General features: G+C 33.3%; 1 protein-coding gene across 6 annotated transcripts in view; it reads right to left on the bottom strand.

Moving 5' to 3' along the window:
* Positions 1–17,536, bottom strand: part of LOC136040265 (uncharacterized) — a 293,795-nt gene that overhangs the window by 132,002 nt on the left and 144,257 nt on the right. For all 6 annotated transcript variants that reach the window (XM_065724489.1, XM_065724490.1, XM_065724492.1 and 3 more), the window contains 6 exons: positions 17,168–17,481; positions 15,162–15,570; positions 14,119–14,313; positions 9,486–9,797; positions 3,108–3,465; positions 1,452–1,606 (listed from right to left, as the gene is read on the bottom strand). In XM_065724489.1, the coding sequence (XP_065580561.1) occupies positions 1,452–1,606; positions 3,108–3,465; positions 9,486–9,797; positions 14,119–14,313; positions 15,162–15,570; positions 17,168–17,481 (1,743 nt within the window). The remainder of the gene's footprint in view (positions 1–1,451; positions 1,607–3,107; positions 3,466–9,485; positions 9,798–14,118; positions 14,314–15,161; positions 15,571–17,167; positions 17,482–17,536) is intronic.

Below are 17,536 nucleotides of genomic sequence, written 5' to 3'. Positions count from 1 at the left end.
AATGCAATCGATTCAACTTAGTTAGAAAGGAGAAGAAATATTAATTGATTCTCTTCGTATGAAAATATTGTATCGGCTGAGGGAAAATATCTCCAGTATCTTTATTTAAACCAAGGTCTTTATGCATGTATTTCTTAATCCCAATGCTACCCTTAAAGATGCACCATTTACTGTGAAAAATAATGTTGCCTCGTCAAAAAAAGATAAATGATCTGGATATCCAAGTGGGTGATTCAAAGCAGATTCAAACTCAATATCTTTACTTTTAGACTTTACGAAATTTATTTATTGAAACCTATTGTTCGTTCACTCTTTTTCCTAATTGCTGACGGGTTTTGCCAATGTAAAACTTGCCACATGAACACGGGACTCTCTAAATACCACTCCGAAGTATAAGATTAGTTTTATCTTTCCTAGAATTGAAAAATCATTCAACGTTTAGTCCTTTTGGCCGCTCAGCTGAGGTCCTTGAAAAAACATCTGCTTTGTCTTTTTGCTTTCCTTGCAACTGGCTAAAGTCACCCTTGTTTCTTTTCCCTTAATTATATTTCTTTTATTTGAACGTCATGTATAGCCAGTGTGGTCTTAGAACGTATTTACGTTAAGACCGTCCCTTCAGAAGTTGTTTATATTCTGATTCCTAAAGACATAACTAGATATCACCTCTTATTTCCCGTCCAGTTTGGCAAGTTTCCAAATTTCCCATCTGGTAGATGAACAGCTTAGGGACTCTCCATGTCCCAAACAGACTTCATAATCATGTAAGGTCAGTCAAAGGGACAAGTAGGACATTAGGTTTTATTCCCTACTGCGTTTACCCGAAATATGAAAAATGCTTCTGGCAGATTACCAAATTACAGCAACCCTCATTAAATCAATTATGTACTTCAGACGATAGGCATATTTAAGTTGTTTGTAGTGGTACCTTATGTTTCAAGTACCTAAGCTTTGTAGCAGTAAAAGCACCTTATCTTCACACCTTACCTTCGCGAAAACATTTTGTGGACAGCTATTGAATTTGCCCATCCAGAGCGATCCGTTGATTCAGAAATGTTTGATTAAGAAACTGATAAATATGTTCCGGTCCACCATTTCAGCGGAAAACAATTTTTGTTCACAGAGATGATAATAAAACACCACAGTATCACTATCAAGTTGGCATATCGACATTTACATTGCTAAAGTGGTGCATCTGAACAAGTATTTTCAGCCCGTAATCATTTACAGAATACAGCAAACAATTTCTTCCGTTTTTATTAATTCCAGTAGCCAAAATAGACACAGCAGCAAGCAATATTTTTTTTTAGCAGTATGACATTTAAAACTTCTTACGATCTCTTTGTCCCTTTTGAAAACAGCTAAGTACTAGTAAATTTTTAGGTAGTTATAGATGGCAGCAACGTTTTTAACGTACCTTACCTTTGCAACGACAAGTAGTAGTAGCATCTTACCTTTGCACTTAGCATTGATGCAGGCTCTTTCACTGGGACACTCGTCATCCGAACGACAACCAAGTATACAGAGCGAACTGTCACCGCATATTTCACCGCTTCGGCAATCGTCATCGAATCGACAGATTGGACGACACACTCCATTCTCAGCACACCTAATAAAATGTCATACATTCAAATTCAAAACAAATTTCAATGTATTGCTAGTAATTTTATATTTGAAACTTTTGCAGTTTGAAATTCATTTACGACCCACAAGAAGAAAATATTAATTAAAAGCAAAGAAAATATCTAGTTATTTTACCTTTTTTCTAATCTTTAAGATTAAGAGGTGAGGATAGGAGTTGGTTGTGCAATGTCTTTTAAAAAACAGGAATTCCACATCAGCCCTTTTGCTTAAAAATTAGAAGACATTAATAATTGAACAAAAACAGTTGAAAATATGAGTCAAAACTATAAAATCTAAACGGTCAGAAAGACGAAAACTACAGATATAAGAATTGGCAACAAATGCAAACATATGCATGAAAAAAAAACACACAACAAAAAAAGAAAAAGAAAGAAAAATAAGGAAAAACTTGAGAAAAGAAACAAATTGAGAGCATTGCAATGGAAAAAAAAACGGAAGCTTCTTGCTCACTTGTATTTTACAGTTATTTAACGGAATGTTGAGAATCCTACCTTATAACGGCCATTTTTTTTTGGGGGGGGGGATGCCATTTTGCCTTCTCTATACCAGTAAAGAAGATTAGCCGGGGAATTTTGATATCTAAAATGTAGGCCTCATTCAGCTCATGATACATTATAGTCTTAAAATTAAAAGGAGTGTAAAAATATTACTATATTAAATATCAAAATGCTACATTGGATTGTAATCAAATGTAGAACCCCCTTCTCAGTTAGTTTATCACTATCCACCTCCCCCTCCCATTGGACACATTCAGAGTTTTTGTATGGAATCTGTGATATTTACTTGTGGTTTAGTCCTACAGGTGTTTCTTTAAAAAAAAATGGGATTTCCTAATTAAGCTCATTAGTAAAGCCCAAAAAACTGCATAAAGTGATTTGGCTTTTGATGCTTGCCTTCTCTAGTACCTTTCTCTAGTACCCCCCCCCCCCAGGATTTGATGCTATAGGCACTTTAACTGCTGAAGCCCTTGTGTTCCGGATATCACCGGATAATCAGGTTCGATGTTCTTCTGTAATTACTTACCCATTTAGAAAAAGACATGAGTCATCCCATAACGAATCAAAATCTCATTGTTACGATTTGTGAGCATAGAGTATTATTGCTACTAATTGAAACAAAAAAATTTGTCAGAAATTCGGCTGTGTAGCTAAAAAAAAATTTGTAAATTAATATGGACTTTCTCGTTAACCGCCCCTTTTCATATTTTCCCTTTTACCCTAAAAGATATTTGAGAACTTTTTCATTGCTGTCCCTCAGAACAGGTGTATTATAAACAAAATCTTCTTACAAAATGAAAATGTGTATTTTTAGCCAATTTCTTAGCTTTACATAAAATTATTATTCTTCTTTACAAAAATAATGAGAGAAAGCAGCTTCGTTAGGTTTCATAATTTTGATCTTTTTTCTTATTTCAAAACTTTATTTTAATAATATTTGCCTCTGCTAGTACTGAAAACTGAGCTTACCTCTCACTGCTCAAGCAGTCATTATCTGATGCACAAATGGGTTTGCAAGTTTTTTCCATGCACATAAACCCACTGCCACAATCACTAGCGGTTGCACACATAATTGGCTCCCTGGCACAACCCAAATAGGCGGTTGGGTTGGGAATAAAACCATCAGGGCAATTGCATTGAGGTCGGTGACTGATAACTGTACATAAAGCACTTGGCCCACAGCTGTCCTCCTTGCATGGACTGAGGCACTTGGACCCTATGCACGCCTGAGATGAGGCGCAGTCCTCATTTCCTCGGCAGCCAATAATACACTTGTTTGAGCTGCAGATATGGCCTAGGAAACAATCGTTATCCATTCGGCATGTCACTATAAGGAGATATAAATAGATAAATAAATAAATAAATGTATCTATATAAAAAAATAACCACTGAAATTATCACTATACTAATAATCCACAGGAAGTATCTATAACCAAACCAGGACTGAGCCTGGTCCTAATTTAATAGTGAAAACTTAAAAAAAAAACTTATGCAAAATTGCATAAAAATTAGCGGCATATTTGTAAAATATACAAATATATATCAACGGCATCATGAATGATCTAGATATATATATAAGGTATTATTGGGAGATAATATTAAGAAATAATAAATTGTATAGCATATTAAAACATTGCTTTAATTAATTTTATTTATCTATTTTTATAAATAGATATCCTAATTTAGACATAATAAATTTTATTTAAAGTTTACAAATTTTATTTATTAATTTACAAATTTTATCTATTAATTTAATACCTAAGTCTTTATTTACTAAATAATAAATTAGCATTTAGTAATGTTTATTTATTTAGTTCTTAGTGATCTGCTACCCCAAAAACCTACAATTTTCAGGAACAGAATTGAAAAACGGGCGATCATGACATAGAAAGTCGTCCTCGGGCAGTTATAATTGCCACATGAATTAATTTTTAGCCCAAAAAAATAATGAATTTCTTATGGATAGCAGGGAAATTATTTTATTTTTACTTTTAGTGCATTTGGCGTTTTTAGCTCTTTTATACTCTCCTTAGTTTTTGGTAAACATTTTAGAACAAATATATCTAACACAAATAACAATTATAAATATATAGTAATTATATATTTAAAAAAAAACCTTTTCATTATAGCGAATATGGTACACGTGATGGTGCATAAGCGACCAGAAACGGAACATAAAAAGTGGACGATTTATTCCTAACAAGTCTTGCTTGTAAAACTTAATGTCGAGCCCAAGCCTGCGTCTACTTCAACTAGTAGCCATTGATTATATAAACACATTCTAAGACGACACTGGGTATACATGACGTATGAAACCAAGAAAGGAAAGGATATAATAAATGAAAAATAAAATCAAATAGGTTAAAAAGCGAGAATTTTGTCAGCCAGTAGCAAAATATGAAGACGAAAAACAAGCAAATATTTAAACAAAGACCTCCACCAAGTCCTCTTCAGTGCTCGAAAAAAAATCTAACTTTTCGAAGTATAAAAATGACAACTTTGATTCTGCTTTGTCCCTCCACATCTTCGAAAATCGTGAATATTTAGTTCTTTCTGAAGAGGCAAATTTAATATCTACTGTAAATGGCCCACCGCAATCTTTGAAAGAGGCAATTGAGATCAAAAAATATATTAACAGAAATTTGGCTATTAATAGAAACACAGGAGATATTTCCTTAAGCCCAACTTGTATCAGTATTAAAAGACTCAATCAATGTTTTCCTCCAGTCTAATTTAAGACAACCTGTCCGCATAGCAGAGGCAACGCTATGGCGCTGCCTACAGTAAAGGCCATACGGCTTCAATGTTTTATTTTTTTTTTCCCCCAGGGGCACTTCATATGGAAGGGGTCGTAATATAAACTTCGGAAGGGGCTCGTTTGATTGGAAATCGGAAGTTCTTGTGCCCTTTTTTAAATAAAAAAAATAATCAGAGGGCAACTAGCCCCCCACACCCTTTTTTCCCAAATGCATCCGAGATAGATGCGTTTTGAGATAGATATTTTGTTAAAAATAGTCCAAAGGTCATATAACAAAAACTCCGGTGTCGACACAACCCCCCAGGCCCGGGGACAGGCGTTGTACTTTATGCCCAGGAGACACATATGATTCTTATGGAAGGGATGGTCGTATAAACTTTGAAGGTTGTTCTTTTGATCAGAAACTTAAAGTTCTTGCTCAATTTTTAAGAGTTAAAAAATATCCGACCGCAACTACCCCCCCCCCTCTAGTCCTTTTCTTCGATTCTTCGAAGGTGGCTCATTTGATTGAAAATTAAAAGTTCTAGCTACTTTTTCGGAGTCAAAAGTTAACGGAGGGCATCTATCCCCCCCCCTGAAACAAATACCCTCTTTTCCCCAAATGCATCAAATTTTTAGATAGTAACTTTGTTTGAAATAGTCCAACGATAAGATAATATAAGCTTCGTTGTAAATGTACCCCACTCCCCCACCCCCGAGGCCAGGGGAAGGGTTGTAACTTCTGTCCCTGGGGGCAAATAAGGTTTTTATGGCAGGGATGGTCGTTTAAACTTCGAAGGGGGCTTACTCGATTGTAAATCAGAATTTCTAGTGCCCTTCACAAGAGTCAAAGTGATTGGAGGGCAACTAGCCCCCCACAGGCCCTTTTTTCCCCAAATGCATCCAATCCTAATTTTGAGATAACTATTTTTCAAAGTAGTTTAAGGATCAAGTAACAAAAAATCCGGGGTCGACACATCCCCCCAGAGCCCGAGAACAAGTGTTGTAAGTTATGCCCCGAGGGCATATAAGGTTTTATGTAAGGGGTGGTCATATAAGCTTCAGAGATTGCTCGTTTAATTCAAAATTGAAAGTTCTAGCTACCTTTTTAAGAGTCCTCAAAAGTGATCGGAGGGTATCTGCACCCTCCCCCACGCCTTTTTCCCCAGATACATTCGATAAAAATTTTGAGATAGCCATTTTGTTCAATATAGTCCAAAATTCAAATTACTATAAATTAGGGGTTGAGAAATCCATCATTGCACCCGGGACAAGAACTGCCACTTAAGTAAGTTGAAAGTACTTAAGAATCGAAAGTGATCAAAAAGTAACAAGCTCCCCCCCTCTCCCACCTCCCTTTGCCTTTTTTCTCCAAATGCATCTTATAAAAATTTTGAAATAGCCATTTTGTTCAAAATAGTACAAAATTCAAATTACTATAGCTTAGGGGCTGAGAAATCTTCCCTAGCCCCCGGGGCAAGGATTGTAACTTATCTAAATTGTACATTATTAGAATATAAGGTTCTGTAGAAGTGGTGGTCGTATTAACTTTGGAGCGGGTTCATTCAATCGGAAACTGAAACTTCTAGCTCTTTTTTAAGAGTCGAAAGTGGTCAATGCCAACTAACCCAAGCACCACTTTCCCAAAGGGCATCCGATCAAAATTTTAGATAGCCATTTTGTTCAAAATAGTTCAAAGGCCAAATAACTATGCTTCTGGGGTTGACCCCCTCTGGGGTGTTTATACTTTAGTGAAAGTTTGATGTTGAAAAATATCTTATTTTGAAATAAGGAGTTTTTTAAACACTTGAAACTTTTACAATCAAAAAACGATAAACATTAATGAAAAAAAAAAACTTTCCGAAAATTTTTCCCCAATTCTTTCCGAAAGAATTGGGGTTATGTACTTCTAATGAATGGTGTCTTCACTACAAACAAGAAAATGGTTACTGTCCGTTTCCCTGACGTATTATATTACAAATATTTTCTTTTGTACTTATTACAACATTGAAAATAAATATAAATTTACAATTATAGTTTTGAGCTGATGAGCTTTCAGCAATTAATATTAAAATATTTCGAATATTTAGTTTCATTTTATTAGTTCTTTCCAAGACTATTCAAGACAAATATAGCTTCACTACAAACACGAGTTTGGATAATACAGTAAAATAAAATTACAATAAAATAAAATCTTGAACTGATGATCTTTCAACAATTAATAGCATTATAAATCAAACATTCAGTTTGATTTTATTTGTACTTTTCAAGACTGTTTAAGACACATTAGTTTTCAGTAAAGCGCCAATGACACAGTAGGTTTTAGACTTTTACATTAAAAGAAGTTGGCAAAACCAAAACTTTTCTTTGTGGAGATTTTTATACCTTCCAAGCTAGATTTGCCTGTTCAGTTTAATAATCAGTCATTTTAAGATTTATTTACTCAATTATATTAGTAACTATCCGTGTTTGTTTGCTATGATTGTTTATTAAATTTCTGTTCATTTTGGGTTTCATTATGGCTCAATAGCAAAATATTTTTGTTCGTTTTAAGGTTGATTTGCTTGTTCAACTTAAGCTTTACTCGTTTTGAAACTTATTTATTAATTTATATTACTACCTGTTGTAGGTTTTTTGCTATGATTTCTGTTCGTTTTGGGTTTCATTTATTCTTTAACAGTAATTTCTGGTTATTTCGAGTTTGAGTTATTGTATATTTCTATTCCTTCTGATCTTAAGTTTAATACGGCCTTTACTTTTCTTTAGAAAACGTCTTTTTATATTAATCTGATGAGAACCGAGGTTACAGACTGGCAAAATCTATTGCAAGGCAAATAATACTTGTCCAATCCAATTGGTGAATTCTCTTTCATTTATTTGTGGCTGGTTTTTTGATTCAGTATCTATTCTCTTCTAGTCAAGCTTACTTCGAAAGGCTAGATTTTTTTTTTAATGAGTACTGAGGACGACTTGGCGGAAGTCCTTGTCTAAATTTGTGCTTGTTTTTCGGCTGTATACTTTGCTACTGACAAAATTCTCGCTTTCTCATCTATTTGATTTTACTTTCCATTTATTATACCTTTTCCTTTCTTGGTTTCATACGTCATTGATTATATATGAATGCCATACCTCTAAACAGGTCTTTGAATTTATGAAAATTGGTGAATAAAACAAATAAAAACCAAAAAGATTGGCAGCATTATATGCTAGCCGTATGATTATCTCTCAACGAATAATTAAATCGAGTCTAAATCTTAAATTTATAATCAAGTTGTTTTTGTGTGTGTTCATAGAAGAAGCTTGTTAATTGGGCTGTGATAATTAAAAATGTGCAATATGCCATTTTAGTCAAAATGCGTAAACTAAATATTGGATAAACTAAGCAGGAGGAATCGATTGGTGCAGTAGAATTGTCTATCTTGTACCGTTACGAAGATAAAAAGAGACATAAGCCTCTAACAGAAGAGCATTATCTTATGGAGCTATAACCTGGCTTCTTTTATCTCCTTTTTTTAGTCAAGGGAAAAAGGAGACATCCGCCACGAAACGTAACAATTTTGAATTCACACCGAATACTTTATAACACAGTTGCTTTTGTAGTTTCATGGAATTAGCTGGTTAATTATATAATTGTGTATATATTAATTAGTCTCTTTTAGTTTTGCATATTTTCCCTCATAATATTTTAATTTTAGATTCTAGTTGTTTTTTTTCGTTTTTTTTATCTCTCGTTTTTTTTTAACGCTGAAGATTGCTTCACATTGGCCATAGATCCGTCTTTCTTTTCTAAATTTATTTCTTTGCTATGGAAATTGGATCTTTGAATGTTACATCTATGTTGATTTGATACTTAATATTCGGTGTAGTGGGCTTTGGGAGTCAAAAGATAGTTAATGTTTGCATTTGTTACGAATAAAAAATGTTGCCAACTTTAGATATTTAATTTCGCTTATTTGTCTTCACAGTTTAACGTGGTAATACTGACAAAAAGTAATTCTAATTTACTAGCCTCATAATTTTTTAACACCCAAGAATTTTCTTTCTTTTTTTTAAATTAAAGTTTTCAGGTATGGATAGACCTAAAATAGGTTCAGGAGTATAAAAAACAGATTTTTTTATTCTGGTGTCGATGGTATTTTAAGACATGTTATTTACAGTATTTCTTAGGGAATAAAATCCAAAAACATACTTGAAAAAACCTTTTATCCATCTTTTTTCTACTTGCTGTTAAAAAAAGAAATAAAGAAAGAAAAAGGGATATGTCGCCGTTTGCACAAAAATGAAGTTTCAACTTCATGAATCAAAGAATACAACTTCTATGCGACTTCGTAGCAATCAAATTTATTCCTTAAAACTTTCTGTCAAAAAAAAAATTTATTCCTTGAAACCCAAAAAAATATTTAACGAAATAAAAACACCTCGGATTTTCATCATTTCACAAACTAATTTTTACAGATTTTTGCTTTTTACTTTGTTTGTGTATTTTAGCACGCTGGAAAAAAAAAATTTGGCATCCTACCAATTTGCATTTTCTTTTTCCTTCTTTTTTGACAGAAAGGATTTGATTAGACTCAATTTTCAATTTTTTATAAGTCATAAAAAAAACTTACACATGCAGTCGCCATCTACACATTTTTCATTTAAAGCACAATCATTATCCACCTTGCAGATTGGCATACACATTCCATCCTTGCAAACGATGCCTTTACAATCCGCATTGGTACGGCAGACAGATGGCATTCGCATACACTCAATTCGAGCGTCACCAGTGAAACCTTCAGGACATGAACAGGACTTCTCAAATCCAATGACGTCACACACCGCGTTTAGACCGCAAGATCCAGGTTGATCGCATGGATTTATACACTGGCTACCGGAACAGAGGGAGCTTGCTGGGCAGTCAGAATCAGATTTGCATGGAGCTGAAATTATAAATTGTGGAATTTTTTCAGATAATTTTTGGTTTCGAGTTAATAAATTCCCGGGATTTTTTTTTTCATTTCTGTTTTTCCAATATCTGCATTACTTGCATTAGGTCATTAATTCAGTATGACATTGATTTTTTTTTTAATACATAGATCCTTACATTAGGTCAGCACGGTAACCTACTGGCATTTTTTTTTTTTTTTTTTTTTTTTTTTTTTTTTGAATAAGTTTCAACTTTTGAAGGAATATTGAGGAAGACGCTCAACTAAATAAAAATGTACTCTCCGTACCCAGAACATCTGTAGTACTAGCATTCACCAAAGCCTATTGAACAGTCAGAATCGGTGCAAGGAGACGAAATCATTAATTGTAGGATTAGTTTCGGATAATTTTAGTTTCTAGTAAAAAAAAAAAAAAAAAACAATTTCAGAAGAATTTGATTTTTTTTTAACATAATTTATTTTCAATAATATATAGTTCCAAAATGAGTTCTTGACATGAAAACTACAAGTTACAATTGGAATAAAATAAAACTATAATTGCAATTAAAATAAAATGAAGCTAAACATAATGTGGAGTGAAATATACAACGCAGTAGAATTTCGGTAAAAAGTGACTGATTTGTTGTTTGATGTTTTAGGGCTAACATTGTGGTGTTGCATATTAATTTCACTTACTAAAGCTTTTTCTTCTTCTTTATCGTACTTCTCTGTTCATTTTTTCTTCATGTTAAGTGAGTAGCGAAGTGCAAGTTCTTTATTAACCAATAAAAAATGTTTCCACAAAACTATCAAATTAATGGCCATAAATTTGATTATGTGATTGACATGAAGTGTGAGGGTTTTTACATGGTGGTGTGAGGGTTTTTACACTCAACAAAAATAAATAATACTGTTTCTGGATACTGGAATAAAAAGATGGCACTTCAACTCTCCATGTGGTAACAAAAAACAAAACTCCCAAAAATTCAAAATAACCAAATAAAAAATAAATAAAATAAAATGAGGAGCATCCACCCCAGAAATCAAATTAAATTCATAATTTCTATTTAAGTGATTCTTTAATCTAATTTCATGATTAACCGAAGATTTATTCAAATCTATAAAACCACAAAATTTGTTCCAATTATATATAATGCTATGCCGTGGTTAAAAACGAGAAATTTCAGATTTTATTAAAGCCTAACGAACTACAGAACTGTCACGGGTCAAATATGCATGCAAAACCTGATTATCATCCCCAAAAGTTACATATTATATATATATTATATATTATATATTATTTATATTATATATATTATATATATTATATATATATTATATATATATATATTATATATATTATTATTATTATATATTATATATATATATATATTATATATATATTATATATATATTATATATTATATATATATATATATTATATATATAAATATTATATATTATATATATATATATATATATATTATTATATATATTATTATATATATTATATATTATTTGCATGTTATGCAAATAAAAATTGTCAGGCAAGCGGAGAAGTGAATTATCTTATTATTGGGGGATCTATTTGTAATAGCAATAAACTACTGCTACTACTACTAACAACCAACCGCAGCACCAAGCCACCTGATGCCAGCACAGCTACGCACACTCCTCCTCCAAATAAGCAATAGAATCAATCGTACAATAAATGCAAATTCAAGAATCTTTGCTAATGAGACCCATTTTGATACTAAGTCCATCTTATCTCCTAAATTCCGAAAATTGAAAATAACAAAAATTACAATGCTTACAATTGCTAGCTGACTTTACAATCACAAAGACTGCAAAGAGGGGACTGCAAGAGGGCATAGTCACTGGAAAGAGAGCATACGTGTAATCTTTGAAAACAAAATTAAGAAGTCTAAAAGATGTTTGCAGTTGACTGTTGTCATATTACGAATATCACCGAAAAAAGCAACTTTGGAATAATTAAAAACTTAAAAACACGCATCCCTCTGAAGTAATTATAATACTCCGTCGAACTTTTTCCAATCTACTCATCACCTGGCTCTTTTTTTCTTTAATTTCGTTGTTTTTTCTTTCAAATTTTTATTTTCTAACCATTTTATTATCTTGTGATATTTACATCTACACCAAGACATATACAGTGATGTTATTCATGTTCAGGATTAGTTTTTTCCAGCCCCTCGAACTCTACTCTTTGCGAAAAAATACTGTGTATTTTAATTATGTGCCTATTTTCATTTTTTATTGTATTTGATGTATTATCTCGAAATAAATGCTATTAAAATTTTAAAGATATTAAAAGAAATTGAGCAGCATCGAATTTAGGGAAACGAACGTTTTCAAATATTTCTTCAAATGTTTTAGAAATGATAAGGATCGTAGACTGAAATTAGGGAGATGAACGTTTTCAAACTTTTCTTCAAACGTTATAGAGATGAAAAAGATTGGAGCACAATTGAAATTAGGGAGATGAACGTTTTCAAACATTTCTTCAAATGTTATAGAGATGAAAAGGATCAGAGCAAAATTTAAATTAGGGAGATGAACGTTTTCAACCGTTTCTTCGAATGTTATACAGATGAAAAGGATCGGAGCAAAATTGAAATTAGGGAGATGAACATTTCCAAATGTTTCTTCAAATGTTATAGAGATGAAAAGGATCGGAGCAAAACTGAAATTAGGGAGATGAACGTTTTCATACGTTTCTTCAAATATTAGAAAGATGAAAATGATCTGAGAAAAATCGAGATTAGGGAGACTAACATTTTCAAACATTTCATCAAATATTTGGGAGATGAAAGGGATTTGATTAGAATTACATTTATGTAGAGGAACATATTCAAATGTTTTTCCAAATTTTTTGAGAATGGAAAGAAATTGAGTAAGATCAAGCTTAGGGATGAGAACGTTTTCAAAGAGATGAAAAGGATCTGATAAAGATTGAGATTAGGGAGACAAACATTTTTCAACATTTCATCAAATGTTTGGGAAATGAAAGGGATCTGAGTAAAATTGTAATCATGACGAGGAACGTATTCTTATGTAGGGGAACGTATTCAAACGTTTCTTCAAATTTCTGAAGGATGAAAAGAATCTGAGTAAGATCAAGCTTAGGGATACGAGCATTATCAAAGAGATGAAAATAATTGGATCCAGATTGAGGTTAGTGAGACGAACGTTTTCAAACTTTACTTCAAGTGTTATAGAGATGAAAAGGATCTGACCAAAATTGAGACTAGGGAGACGAATGTTTTAAAACATTTCATCAAATGTTTGGGAGTAGAAAATGATCTAAAAAAGATCGAACCTTAGGTATTTGAGACAGGTATTTAAAAGATCATTTGTTAAAAAGTAATTAATAATCTTTTTTTAGGGGGGAGGGCAGAGAAGGGGTCTGTGGAGTTTTGTATAGGGCGATTTTTTGGGATGTCGAGTGTTTTTTTTTTTTTGTTGAGAGGGGGGTTGAATATTGTGTTGTTTGTTTAAGTGAGAGGGATTGATTTGAAGTTTGAGTTGATTACGGTTATGTTGTGATTTTTAATGGAATATATATTATTACTTGTTACTGCCGTACGTCTACAAAACTGTTAAGTTCTTCCTAGCAGCATTTTGTATAAGATGTGTTTTGGTTTTGTATGTGCATAAAAAGTGTGATGATTATAGCTAAATATTGCGCAAAGGCAAGACATGCCAGAGATTTTCAAAAACTTATGGAAGGATGACTTTGGCAACAGCGTGCAAATGATAAATCAGGGTCAAGGGGACAAACCGTGACATAAGAGCAAAAGAGCAAAAAGCAACATTTAGGGACGAAGCAGCTCAACCCCCTTTTAGCAAATATATTTGTTTTTTTATATATGCTTTTTTATACGCTTTTTTGTCTTCAGGATATATATAATAAAACAGAGACTTAAGTGGCTTAAAACAGTGACTTAAGGTGTTTACAGAAGAAGTAGACGTCACAAGTAAGCCTAAGACAAAACTACAAAAGGACTTAAAACCATAGGGCACGTCTATTGGGCATTTATTGGACAATCTGAATCTGTTTCACATTCAATTGGCTCATAACAACCTTCATTATAAGCATCACCAATATAACCATCCCGGCAGCTGCACTGATACGTTCTGAAAAGAGAGGGCCAAAGGACGAAAGTTCATCATTTGAACATGACTTGTAAATTGTAGTAATTAGCCTGACTGTGGTAAGTTGTATCAAACTACACGATAAATAATATTGTATGCGGAAATTCAGTTGAAAATACCAAATTGTTTAACTTGCAAAATTGAAATCAAACAGTATACTTACGCTTGCAAATATCCATATCACAGTACATTCCAAGCGGACAATCATCAGATTTCCGGCAGGATTTGTTAGCAGGGTAACACCCCTTCTCCAGATCAGACGGTTCTCCAGTATATCCACTGTAGCAGTTGCATGCTGCAACACGATTACCAACGGTACACTCTGCGTTCGGTCCACACTCTACACCGGTACAGAGATCTATAAAAGACAAAATAACATAAACAATAGTCAAACCTGTACACACGGGGGTTGAGAGGGAACCATCCCCCCGAGACTAGTCATTCCTTCTTAGGAAAATGGCTACTTAAAATGGAATTTCTCTTCCTCTCACTTCTTTAGGGAAAATACTTAAATAAATAAAAATATTCAACCGATGAAATAAGTGAGGGGAAAATTATTGGGAGTCAGTAAAAAAAAAGCGTGTTTAGAAGAAGTACTTTGCAGCAAAAGCCAAACCTACACACACGGAGGGTTGAGAGAAATTCACCCCCCCCCCCTCCCAAGAAATGTCAAGTTCTCCAGGAAAACTGTCACCTAAAAATTAATTTTCTTGACCCCCCCCCCCCCCCCCAAAAAAAAGAAAAATTCTTCTACTAGTAAGAAAAACTAAAAGCTAATAGAATACAAAATGTTTTAGGTCCAAACTATACCAATCTACAAGTACCTATAAAATAGAAAAAGACATTAGCCATTGTTTTACCTACACGTACTGAGGATGGAACAGGAATCCCCACTCCCCCCGAAAAAATCGAGCCCTCAATGGAAAATATTGGATATTAAATGAAATTTGACCTCTCCCCTAAGTAGAATACTGATATAGGTAAGAAAAAATGACACAAAATTTTAAAAAATACCATAACAAATAATGGAAACTAAATCTTCACAATTAGTAAAGAAAATTTAAAACCTGGCAAGGTTCCAATGAACCTTTTTTTTCTCATGATTTATAAAGAGAAATAAAAAGAACTACTCGCTTTCTTTAAATTCTAAATACTAATCAAAAGCAATCGTAAAACCTTCTTCACAGAAAAGACAAAAGGACCTACCTTGGCACTTAGGCCTTCCGTTTTCTTCCCCGCATAAAGCATTTATTGGACAATCTGAATCTGCTTCACATTCAATCGGCTCATAACAACCTTCATTATAAGCATCACCAATATAACCATCCCGGCAGCTGCACTGATACGTTCCTCTGCCATTTATACAAGTTGCACCAGGGGCGCATGGATTGGATGCACAATTATCCACCTCTGTACAGCTTAGTTTTCCGTCACCAGTGAAGCCTGGTTTACAGCGACAAACAGCTTTATGTTTTTCGTTGAAGCAGATGGCATTGTCGGCACAAGGATTGTCCTCTCTGCAGGGTGACACACATTTGGAGTTTGAGCAATGTCGGATCAACGAACAATCAGAATCCACTTCGCATTCAACTGCTGTGCAGCCAACCTTGTCATCCTTCAATAAATATAAGAAATTTATTTAATTGCTGATTTGGTTTTACTTATATTTAAAACTCATTTATATTTTTTTATAAATTTTTTATGTTCCTAGATATATTTATCTAATTATTTAAATTTTTGCAATATATTTTATATATTTATTCAGATTTTATGGATTTTCATTTAGCTTAGATTTTGCTATTATGGTCTTTATACCAGTGTTAAGAGAGAGCACAACCATCCAAGTGAAAACACACCGAAAGCGCCATTTTTAGTAAAAATTTACCAAATATGCAGTTTGTAGAAAAAAGTGTTTTGTAAAATACACCAGACTGAATCATTCAATACGCAAGCATTTAAAAGAGACGCCTAAATGGCACATGTGTAGCCCATTAGGCAACACTGGCTCATACTAAAACCCCGAATTTCTGTAAATCAAGGTAGTCAGACAAAATTGACGATAAATAGAACAGGTTTAATGAAGTAACAGTAACTCCATTTGTCTACAAAATTTGACCCAATCGGAACCAAAAGGGAATTATTTCCCAACAAGGAGTAATTTATTTATGTTAATATAAGTAATTAGTTTGTATCAATAACGAAAAAAAGAAATCACCAGAGCAATAGCACAGACACAGAAACAAATGCACATCATAGAACCAAATATAAAAAATATAAACTATAAAAAATAATAATAAATATTAAAAAATAAAAATATTAAAAATATAATAAGTAATGAATAATAAATAATACAGAAAAAAAAATTAACTATATAAACAAAAATGAAAGACAGGAGGAGAGAGGAAGACTGTTTTCCTACTTTAGTAATTAATATAGATCAGTACTTGAATGAGGCAGTAACCCTACTCATCCATCTAATTAAATAGGTCAAACAGCATAGCCGCAAAGAATGATCCTTGGACAGGCAATCGTGTCGTAAATAAGTATAAGTCGTCATATACCGAATATTAAAAACAATAAATAAGACAAATCAGTCAGAATCAGTAAAAAAAAAGCAAAAAACAATGACAACTATATATTGAAGTTTAGCAAGGCACAGGTTTGAATTGGAGTTACAGGATCAGACCCAAAACCTTAGACGTGTAATTCCTTATTTAGAGAAGAACCTACAGAATAGAAGGGGTTAAACCAACTGAACTCATATTATAGGGTTTTCCATTAGATATTGATAATACTTAATTTCGGAACTATGAAAACTTTGAATATCGTATAATTTTCGGACTTCAGAAACAAGTCCGGTAAAATCAACAGCCCCCCTCCTTCCAAAAAAGAATTACAACAGTCAATCTCTCTTTTAAGAATTGGTTCACCTTGAGCATATTCCCTTAGAATCAACGATTGGGATTCCCAATTTTGGAACATATTTGATGACTGGGATTTTAGATACATTTTTTAGGTTTCAGACATCAGTCTGATTTATTTAAACCTTTGGATAGCCCCCCAACCCAAAAATAAAAATCTAAGAATTAATATGTTAACTAGATTTTGTAAATATGAAAACGTGGTCAAAATTCACTACAGCTGAACTTTGGTCGCCTTAAACTTCTAACAACTTCAATTTGACATCGAAAAAGAAAATCCATATGCAATACCTGAGGGTTACCAAAGTATCCATTCAGACAACGACAGACGGGCTGATGATCTTCAACACTGCATTCAGCATTCCTTCCACAAAGAGTACCAGCGCATGGATTGCCACACTCAGCGATGCCAACGTCGTTTCTTACGCATACAGAGCGACTATCACAATCGGTATCGGCTCTGCATATTGGCTCCTCAGGAACGCATAGTCCAGCGTTGCAAGTTTGATATTTAGGGCAAGGTTGGGTTGCGCTACATGTTGGACGACATTCGCCATCAACACACTGGTCGGTAGGAAGGCAGTCGCGAGCACTTTGACAGGGCGCTGTAAGAGCAAAAACTCAATTTTCAAATAATATTTAGGTCTAAGCCTAGAGGAC

This window comes from Artemia franciscana, chromosome 20 (assembly GCF_032884065.1).
Source record: "Artemia franciscana chromosome 20, ASM3288406v1, whole genome shotgun sequence".
In the NCBI taxonomy this organism is placed as follows: domain Eukaryota; kingdom Metazoa; phylum Arthropoda; class Branchiopoda; order Anostraca; family Artemiidae; genus Artemia; species Artemia franciscana.
Note: the sequence above shows the minus strand (reverse complement) of the source record. Positions and strands in the feature narration are given on the sequence as shown.